The following is a 10,526-nucleotide window of genomic DNA, read 5'->3' on the forward strand; positions in this document are numbered from 1 at the left end:
GTGCCGGGCCGGGCAGATCCGGACAGTGACATCAGCGGCAGCTCCTGAAGGGGAATCCCCATGTGTTCGGGGATTCCGCTTCAGGAGTTTCCCCTGATGTCACTGCCCAGATATGGACAGAGACATCAAGCGCTCTGTCCAGGAGCGGAATCCCCGAAAACACGGGGATTCCGCTCCTTCAAGGAGCTAAAGTGCGGCTAGCACATAGCAGAGCGGGGAGATACCTCCCCGCTCTGCTATAGTGGCGTCGCTACAGTAGTAGCAGCCGCAGCAGCAGCAGCTGCTGCTACTACTACTAGCGGCGCCATCGAAGGTGTCGCCGAGCCAGGGTGCTTTTAACAAGCAGGGGAAGGGAGCCAGCGCAGCGCTCCCTTCCACCTGCTGTACACCCCGGCCCTGCAACACAGTGTACAGCGATGCCATTCGTCAGAATGGCATCAACTCCTCCTCCTCACATGCACTCTGCGCTGTGAGGCGGAGGAGATAGAGCGCAAGCGCCGGGAAACCCGGCCATCACTCGGAACACATTCCGGTGATGGCCGTGTAATACCCGGCCCCATAGACTTGTATTGGAGCCGGGCGGCCGGGTGCCCGGGCAAAGATAGAGCATGTCCTATTTTTTGACGGCCGGATTTTCCGGCCGTCAGAAAATCGGTCGTGTGAATAGCCCCATTAGGGGTCTATTATTCCTAATGCAGCCGGGTGCCGGCCGATTTATGAACGGCCGGCACTCGGCCGGGAAACCCTGCCGTGTGAATGAGGCCTAACAATTATTTGTATATTGTGTACACTGTCGCTCTTACACATATTGTAATTGCATTATTACCTTTCTGAAAAACTTCAATAAAAAGTTATTGAAAAAAATAAATAAATAATGTTTTTCATACATATGACTGCTCATTTTGCGCCAGTGTGGTTTCCGTGTGTCATCCGTTTTTCTCGTCTGTGTTTTTCCTCTGCAAGCACTTCTGAGTCTTACCATTCTTTTTTTCTCTGCATTTCTTTAGCAACAGATGCTTGAAAAACGGACAGCACATGGATGCCATTCATGTGCTGTCTGTTTTTTTCATGCACCCATGGACGCCAATGGGCGAGTCTGATTCGCAAAAAGGACCAGAATAGGACATGCGGTGAGTTTCACACATGCTCTGTGAAAAAACACGGATGTGGGAATAGCCCCTTTGACTTGCATAAACGTACAGCACACAGATGTGAAATACGTTTGTGTGAATAAGGCCTAACTGTGAGTTTTGAGGAACATGTGTCAAAGGCTTTTCTTGTACCAATACTAACCTATCCTATATTGTACTCTGCATTTTTAAGTCATGTCATCTGTCTGCCCTTGTCAGCTGAGCATGTATGTATATTACAATGGGGAAAGGGTGACATAGCGGTCATAGACGCCTTTTTTCTTTCAGAGGAACAAAGCATCAGGCATGTTGACTTGAGTTTTTTATGTTGCTATTGGTGTTTTTGAAGTTTGTGCATACAACATTTTTATAGATGTCTCATGTTGTTTGTTGCGTTAAATCTTCTAGTGATTTATATTTTGGATCTGAGGTGGAATAGAAAACTGTATTATGTTGTATCTTAGGGAAATCTAAATCAATAGGTAGGTTATTGGGAAAGCAACAATTATTATGTGTAGGTCCTACAACCTCAAAGAGATTCACTTCGGTCTACTCTAAATTTGACCTCAAGACCATGTTCAATGTAACTAGATAAATGCCTTAAACATTAAGTTCTTCATTTCCACTTTTTCTGAACTTTTCACCACCAATTTTTTATTAGACTCATGTTCAAAAAGTTACTAAATAGTAAATTGGAAATCAATAGTGGTTTTCATATGTCAAGTAACATTTTTCTTCTCTCCAAGTTTAAAGAAGGTCCCCACTTTACACTTTCCGACCCTCCTGATAAAAACAGTTTTCACGTATTTGTTCTTTAGGCTATGAATTAGTGGACTGAGGATGGAGACCATTGCTGTGTTAAACAAATAAAAAAGTTTTTGGGAACCCAACCCCTTACTATGTATGGCATATTGTAAGCTCAGAGTTGTGAAGAGTAATGTGATAACTGTGAGGTGTGAGGAACATGTGTAGAACATGTGTAGAAGGCTTCTACCAATACTGAAACGTATCTTCATTATGATTGTAATTATAAAACCATAAGAAACAAAAATTAGAAATGTCCATGAAAGGGGACAACGTCACAGCAGAAGTGGGGGAATAACAAGAGATCTTGGATATTATCCAAACATAAGGAGCGACTTGTATCAAACCAAATATACAACAAATGAGGCCAGCAGAAGACATATTTTGAGGTTCATAATAATGTAATAATTCAGGGGCCTACAAATAGCTACATATCGGTCATAGCTCATGGCCATCAATATAAAAAGTCCATTGCCTGATAAGGATCCAAACATGTATAATTGTACCATACAGGCCAGGTAGAGAACCCTGTTATCTCCAGTAATGAACGTTAGAAGGATCTTGTGTAGGGTGACAGTGGAAGAAGTCATGTCCACTATGGACAAGTTAGTAGGGAAGAAATACATAGGAGTGTGGAGATGGGAGTCCAGGCAGACCAGGAGAAGAAGACTCATATTCCCGACAAGAACAATGATATAAATGAGTAAGACAATAGTGAAAATAGGAGCCTGGAGCTCAGGAACATCTGATATTCCCTTTATGATAAAATATGTGATGATTGTTTGATTTCTGTTTATTTGTACAGTTATGCTAAAACCTATAAAACAATATTCATATATTATTAGTATATTTATTCTATTTAAAGGGCTTCCCAAAATTAGAAAAAGCATCTGAGCAATCTTAAATGATTTCTCTGTTTATTTTCAAACACCCTATTAGGGAATTCTGAATAAAAGGTGATGTCCAAGTTTAAAATCAACATAGAAAAGTACCTATATGTTTCTGATTGCTCACCAGATGATGCCTCCATAGGTCAGAAGTAATTATTTTGCTTGTTGCTTTGATGCTGGCATGGCATTCTGTGGGTAGGATTACCATGTATAGGATTATAGTTCCCATGATTCCTCTCTCCACTCAAAGACCTCTATTTACAGCTGCCTGCATGCCCCCCAAGGTGTAAGATAGTGCTGTAATTATTCACTGTCTGCTACTGAGACACAGCTCTGTTGTTCTACTGCTAGACTCTGCACTATCTGCTGCCCAGCATGTGAAACACAATCCCTACAGAGACAGAGGGAGAGCAAGGAGCAAAGGAGATAAGAGGTGATGTGTGAGGTCCCGTACTACAGGGATGGGGGAGAGGGGAGATAACCATGTGTTCAGTGTACGAGAGGTCACACAAGAAGGTGATTTGCACCAGGAGCATGGTCATTTGACCGCATGTGATACTGGCTAACAGAGGCATTTCAGCTACAGACAGAATATTGGTAAGTGACTAATCTTACTGCAGTTATACCATCTGAACACAATTTTTAAGGAATGGAAAACTCCTCTAATAGGGAGCACTCAGTTTAGGCCCCTCATACATAAACCAAAGGGGAGAACGGCAACAAATAGGAATCTCCCCCTTCAAAGGACCAGACACATGGACATGAAATACTACAAACCATTTAGAATTCTTGTATTTTCTTGTTGAACTGCAAATTTATCAATGGACACCACTGTATGAAGGCTAAACCAGTAGACATTGTTGTGTGTTCGCTAGGGAATAGGGTTCCATTGGCGAGAGAGAAGTGTGGAGAAGTCGGGAGTCAGGTGATCATACCAGCCGATGCTTGTTGGTTCGACGACAGAGTGACAGAGGCACTAAGTATGGGATGAGGCCAGAGCAGCTGGTTGCTAATATTGTGCCTGAAGTTTACGGGTCTCAGAGAGAGCTGTGTACACGTTTGGCAGTCATAAAGTTTCACTCCAGTAGACCCTGTCTAGTGCAGTAGTGGGTCTGTAACAGGGACTTACTGTGGCTGTGCACATTTGCGGCCAAGGGAAGTCAGGATCCGTGAACGATAGTGGGGTTGTGGCCCATGGAGGTGCAGAGGGATTCCTTCACTTAGTGCCTGGTGCAACCCCACGATAGGTGTATTGGCGGGGTAGACTGTGGTACAGAGTAGCCTCTCAAAGACCTGTAGTGGCACGGTAGGACGGGCTGTGGAGCCGACAGTCACTTTGGCACACACGGCTTGATGGGACCACCAGCAGAGTCGATATTCCCGACCATGGTTTATAGACTGCTCTACTTGGTCGTGCTACTTGTTAATAAAGAAATCTATTGAACTGCAACATTTATGTTGTACTGTGAAATCGCTCTTACAACTACTTACTGTACAGCAATTCAACAATGCAAATAATTTTTACCGAGAATATTAATTTTTGATTTTCACATGGCATATTTGTATCATAGAACATCACATATTTATTAGTAAGCTGGTGACTTAACCACACTATCTATTATTAATTATCAACAATGCAAAAGAGACAATATCTCCATGTACATGAAGAACACGTCTTCTTCAGCTTCTGGGGAAAAAAAGCAATTTATACATATCACATATGGCATTTAAGACACAGTATAACATGGCGAAATAAACCAAGGCACATATACCACAGCTTAAAGCCCCTTTAAAGTAAATCTTAAAGAAAAAAATGTAGATTAAAAAAAAGTAAATTCCGTAGTACTGCCATTTTACTTTGGAAATAGACTGACTGTAACGTTCTCCAATAGTATTATTGCCAAAAAGGGCCACAAAAAAATTCTAAGTATATTAGCTACTGTCCTACAAACTTTGTACTTAAAGTGAATTTCCTGCTTGTAACATCATGCTGCTTTTAGGTCCAACATTTGGTGCTGATTAATTTCCCAATATATTTTAGAGTGATTGTCGCTCTATTTTTCTGACATAGTGCACCAAATCCCCTGCATAGGCATAGAGTTAATGAAAAAATGTGGCTACTTGCAGTTACCATTGGGTGGAGCTCAGGAGCTAACTATATACTGCGTTATTATTGAGTTCAATGTATTAGTCACATGCAGTAAGCGTCTAAGCTCCCCCTAGTGGTGGCGTGTGTAGCCAGAATTTTGCAATTTTACTCTATGTCTATTCAGAGCATTTGGAGCTGATGATGACATTGCAGCTACTAAGCTTCCTTCTCATAGCGTCTTTGACCTCTTTGTTCTTTAAGCTGTAGATCAGTGGATTGAGCATAGGGACAACAGCTGTGTTAAACAAAGCAAAAAGTTTCTTGGAGCTCAAGCTACCTTTTGAGTTTGGTGCAAGATATTGACTTGCTAGCGTAGCGTACAGCAACACGACCACTGTCAGATGTGAGGAACACGTGTAGAAGGCTTTACGTCGGCCAGAGCTGGTGTGAATCTTGACTATGGCCACAATGATGAAAACATAAGGCATGAAGGTGAGAACAAATGGAGCAATAGTAAGGAGGAAGAGACCTTGGAAGAAGAACAACCTTTCCAAAACAGAGGTGTCACTACATGCCATTTTCATCATAGGGACGATGTCACAGAAGAAATGATCGATTTCAATGGAAGTGTAACACAAATAACTGGAGAGTATCCCGACAAGTGGAATTGTTTGTACAAAACCCAATAACCAGCAAAGAGAAGCCAATAGACCACACGTCCTGCGGTTCATGACCATGTGGTAGTTCAAAGGGTTGCACACTGCTACATAGCGGTCATAACTCATGACTGTCAATATAAATAACTCATGACCTGCTAAAGATCCAAACATATACGTCTGTATCATACACTCAGTGACGGAAATGGTTTTATCTCCTGTTAGGAAGCTTATAAGAATCTTATGTAGAGTGATAGTACAGCAGGATATATCCACTATTGACAAGTTACCCAGAAAGAAGTACATGGGAGTCTGGAGATGATGGTCCAGGCAGATTAATAGAAGTATGGTCAAGTTACCAACAAGAGTGGTGAGATACATAACAAATACCAGTAAGAAGATTGGAACCTGCATCTCAGGTACGTCTGATATACCTTTTACAATGAAATAGTTGATGGTCGTATGACTTGAGTTCACGTGTATGGTCATATTCAAAAACCTGCAAAAGAGACCATACAAATAGGTTGTTCATACAGAAAGATTAGGTTAGAATGACTTCTCATATAGATCTATTTACAGGTCAATGAGTTCATATACCATAAGTCATACTTTGGTAAAATAATCAATGGGTTTTAGGATCTTAGAAGAACTTTTTGTATAAATAACGTTAATATCCAAGCTATGAAATACTTGTCATATGTCCAAGAGACCACAGATCACGGACCTTTTCTTTCTCACTGTTTCTTAATAAATCCGATAGAAAAAAACTCTATGTAAAATTGGAGTTACACAAAGGTAAAATATGGCCCCATGACAGACTATGTGATACGACCACGTGCATGAGGACTTAAACTGCCCATACATTTTAGATAGCTGTACGGCCGAACGTGATTTAGGTTGACAGCTATTCCTCTCGACACCTCCATACACATGCACGCTCGACTCGAAATTCAACATGCCTGACCTGTCTCTCCTCCGACATTTGCCATCAGACGAGAGTCAGGACGCTGCCATACACATCAAATGGTTTGTGGGTTCCGCCGAAATCGGCAGGTTCGGCCAACATACTTCTAATGTGCATGTCCAGCCTTAAGGCCCTATTACAACGGCTGATTTTGGCCGGTGCAGCGAGCACCGATCTACGAGACAGCTCATTGATCGGCACTCGTTTGCTCCTGTCACAAGGAGCTATGAATGGGGAGGAGTGGTCGTTACTCTGATGGCTCGTCTTCACACATTATTATCATGTCAGCAGTGCGTCTCCCTGTTTACACAGGGAGATGTGCTGCCGACAACGATAATATTTTACATTTTTAGAATGATACGATCAGCAGACGAATGAGCGTTTGTCCGATAATTGCCCAGTGTAAAACTCCCTTTGCTCTATTACGACTGAACACAATCGGTAATACAATTAAATCAAGACAAGTCACTAGCAGGCCAAGCATTGTTTCATAAGACGTGATAGACCAGTTCAGCTTTATTCAGTGATCGATTGATATGGAAAGGATCACTGAATGATCAACATAAAAATACTCCATAATGTCCAAAATTTCAGTCCACAATACAATTTTCATTTGTCTTTTATCCTGTAGCCTTTTAGGGTCTAACGTAAGTGACGATCTACACATGTGTTACATAATGAAATTGAGTAGTGTTACTATTTAATTGACACATAACCTTACCATATGTCTACAAAAAGATACAGGAGCAAAATTCTATATACAGTAGTACAAATTACCAACTTAATAGGTTATTGCGTTAGTAGTTCTAGGCCTCAGGGATTTGTTTCAATGTCTTCAAAAACACGGTACTCACAGCAGTTCCATAATTAGAAGGTCCATCAATTAGAAGGTCCAGTCCACCTTGCTTTAATCCTTTTTCTTGTCTTTCTTAACCTTACACGCAAGTCTAGAAAAAGACAGATTTGAGATGATCTCACTACCTTATGGTGAAATAAGAAGTTACATTTACCCCTAAATATATAGAAGTACAATATGCCAGAAACCAAACACAACTCGATGCATATTTGAGGGAGTACATTGGTTTGACAGTGGTGTTCTTCTGAGGGACCGCAACCAAGCCACAGCTATGGAAGATCTTCAGTCAATATCTTATATTTCACTTCTAACAGATACATATGTGAAGATATATTTTCCATAAACCACCTCTACACTACTTTAAGTATCTAGCATCTACTTGTCTCTTCCAGGTACTAGATGAGTAAGTAGGACCATCATCCTCTCCTGTGTCCTGTCTGGGTTTGTTTAAATTTGTAAATTGACTTAATATTTGGGGGCAGCATGGTGGTTCAGTGGTTATCACTTTTGCCTGACAGCACTGGGGTATTTGGTTTGATTTAGACTGAGAGCAACCTTTCCCTTGGTGTTTGTATTTTCTCCATGTGTTTGCGTAGATTTCCTCCCACACTCCAAAAACATACTTACAGATTAATTGCCTTCCTATTAAACTACTTCTAGAGGATAATAGTTAGAGGGAAACCCCCAGCTCACCTTAGATGAAGACTTGCATGAAAGATCCTGCACGGATCCTCGTGTCGGCACACGATGTGTGGAAGCGTCTGAAACGCGTAGGCTCCACATACCTACAATACCTCTCCTTATACTCCAGGACCTCACTCTCCTATTTTTGATCCTGTTTTAACTAGACTAATTAAACTTGGAACCAAGTTCCATTTTAACCTTAAATCACGCTGGATCCAACCCTCTCTTTGCTAAACTACTTCTAGAGTTAATGTGTCTGAGACAAGAAAATTGCATTGTAATATTACATTACGTCGTACATAGTAGATATTGCAGATATTGCATTGCGGCCCAGGAGCTGTAGTTAAAACTTTTCTCAACCCTAATTTATTATCCCATGTAGCTATTTGGCTATGTACACATAGTAAGAGTCTCTGTAGTTTTGGTGCCCAATGGATCATATTGCCACTATGAGAGGTCGCAAATACCCATGTGGGTAAATACATGGTGTGCCATTTCTGGTGTAGAAGGAAACCTGGATATCTTGGGCAAAAGTGTTTTCAGTACATTGGACATCTGCTCCCATAGAATTCAATGACTTCCTGGACCCAAGCCTTATCCAGTGTTGGACTGGCGTTCCTTGGGCACCACTAGATGAAACGACTCTGAGAGCCCACCCTCAATCTATACAGAACATGTTAACATCCACTATTAATTACATTGTTATGTTTGTTTCGTCGTTAGAAACCAACGCTAATGGCAAGTGATTGGCTTCAGAGTAAGCTCCGATTGGGGTCGTCGTCTTCTGCTGGACCTTTAGGGCCTATTATTGTGTCAGGGCCTGGGCTCTCCTGAGGACCTTCTGGTACTTTGGTGGGCCATTCCAACTAAAAAGTCATGTTTTTGTTACCTTTCTAGTAGAACATCTTTTACCTGCTCGTGTGGTTCATGTCCATTCTCTTCACAATTATTTATCCTCAGCTCACAGAGCAGACAACGTTATATCCGGGTACTGGAAGTGACAATCACTATATCGACCTGGATATTAGAGACTGTCATTTGAAATGAAATCTGTGATGTCTGTCATCTTTATAAATACAACGATCTTGCTTGTCAAAGTTAATGATGTCCCTTGAGAAGACTACACCGAGTTATTTTTAATGGTTAATGATCACATATAATACAATACATCTGGTGTTATATTGAACAGGTGTTTTCATAGATAGAAGAAATTTGTCGTAAAAATGACTGAAATGTATAACATTTTAATAACTTTACTTTAGTCCTGTATTTCCCGTTTCACTGCCTGATAAAATGGCATCTTCAGGTGACTTGAACAGCAGGCAAAATATATTGGGGGGGACGTGCCATTGTTTTAAATACGTGTGCTACCGTATGGTATCGTCACAATATGAGCATGCCATGATTCATACGGAATCTGACAGAAGAAACCTATGTATGCCTCCATATTAAATTGGAGGAATATGGAGGTGCAGTAGGGTCCCATATACTTCTATGGGTGCCATATTACAGCTCCATACAAACTGCATTATGTACAGAGCCATAATATCACTATGTGCGTGTTTAGAATCCATATTGTGCCCCATCTATCAAAACTATTAAACATAAAATCTGGCCTTGTTGCCCATAGCGGTGCAACTTCCATTTTTCCAGAGCAGTTTAATTGGTTTCTATCGACAACAAGGCCCAGTGTTTTAAGGCACAAAGAGTTTACAAGACAGAAATAATTAGTCCAAGGCACAGGAATCCCGGGACCATGTTCTGGAGTTATACATTATCCATAAATTGCACCCGACATTTATAAAGGCAATATCCCAATATTTTTATAAGCTGGTAACCTACCAAACATTTACAACTAGCTAAATCTACTGGACCGGTTACAGGCTACCATAATGCAGCCACAATACTCGGACCTCCTATGATTTTACTGAGCCGAGTTTAGATCACCTTAGGGTTCCTTGAGTAGAGTGTATGTGCCGCTAACCTGATTTTTTAATGAAGATGGATGATTCTTATCATGAAACTCTTCCAAGTATTGCAGTGCCAAATAAATATATGCTGCTTCATCATTACAATGTTATAGATATGATAATCTATATGATGCTTCTATTCTCTCCCCATATGAAAATGACCAACTATTTAAAGGGGTTCGCCACACCTTTTTTTTAGAAGGGTCCCTGGCAATAAGATGATAACAGGGTGTTCCGGTAATGGAATACCCACCTATCAGCTAGCTGTGATATGTGGGGCAATCCGGCAACAAGTGTTCAGTTTCCCTGCAGCGCCACCACAGGGGAAGTGAGGCATTACACAGTTTCCATTAAAACCATGGAGCCATTGCTAGGTCCTCCAGAGGGAGACAGCAGGGAATTTTCTTAATCAGACAATGCCTAGGCATGTACATGAGTGGGCAGTGCCCCTATACTTGAGCCATACGCCATCTAAATCAAATG

General features: G+C 41.3%; 1 protein-coding gene across 1 annotated transcript; it reads right to left on the reverse strand.

Annotated features, from left to right (window-relative positions):
* Nucleotides 1-5,089: 5,089 nt before the first annotated feature.
* Nucleotides 5,090-9,035, reverse strand: LOC142660040 (olfactory receptor 6C74-like). The gene is made up of 3 exons (XM_075836691.1): nucleotides 8,986-9,035; nucleotides 7,388-7,480; nucleotides 5,090-6,068 (listed from the first exon to the last, which is right to left on the reverse strand). Exons 2-3 carry the CDS (start codon nucleotides 7,411-7,413, stop codon nucleotides 5,090-5,092), a joined length of 1,005 nt encoding a protein of 334 aa, XP_075692806.1. The 5' UTR covers nucleotides 7,414-7,480; nucleotides 8,986-9,035.
* Nucleotides 9,036-10,526: the final 1,491 nt, after the last annotated feature.

Source organism: Rhinoderma darwinii, chromosome 8 (genome assembly GCF_050947455.1).
Source record: "Rhinoderma darwinii isolate aRhiDar2 chromosome 8, aRhiDar2.hap1, whole genome shotgun sequence".
In the NCBI taxonomy this organism is placed as follows: Eukaryota; Metazoa; Chordata; class Amphibia; order Anura; family Rhinodermatidae; genus Rhinoderma; species Rhinoderma darwinii.

What these genes read in the sequence shown, in the direction of transcription:
- LOC142660040 (XM_075836691.1), bottom strand. Translation starts at nt 7,413, where the DNA reads ATGGACCTTCTAATTATGGAACTGCT. An exon ending in CTTCTAATTATGGAACTGCT is followed by an intron (nt 6,069 to 7,387) that starts GTGAGTACCGTG and finishes TCTCTTTTGCAG; the next exon opens with GTTTTTGAATATGACCATAC.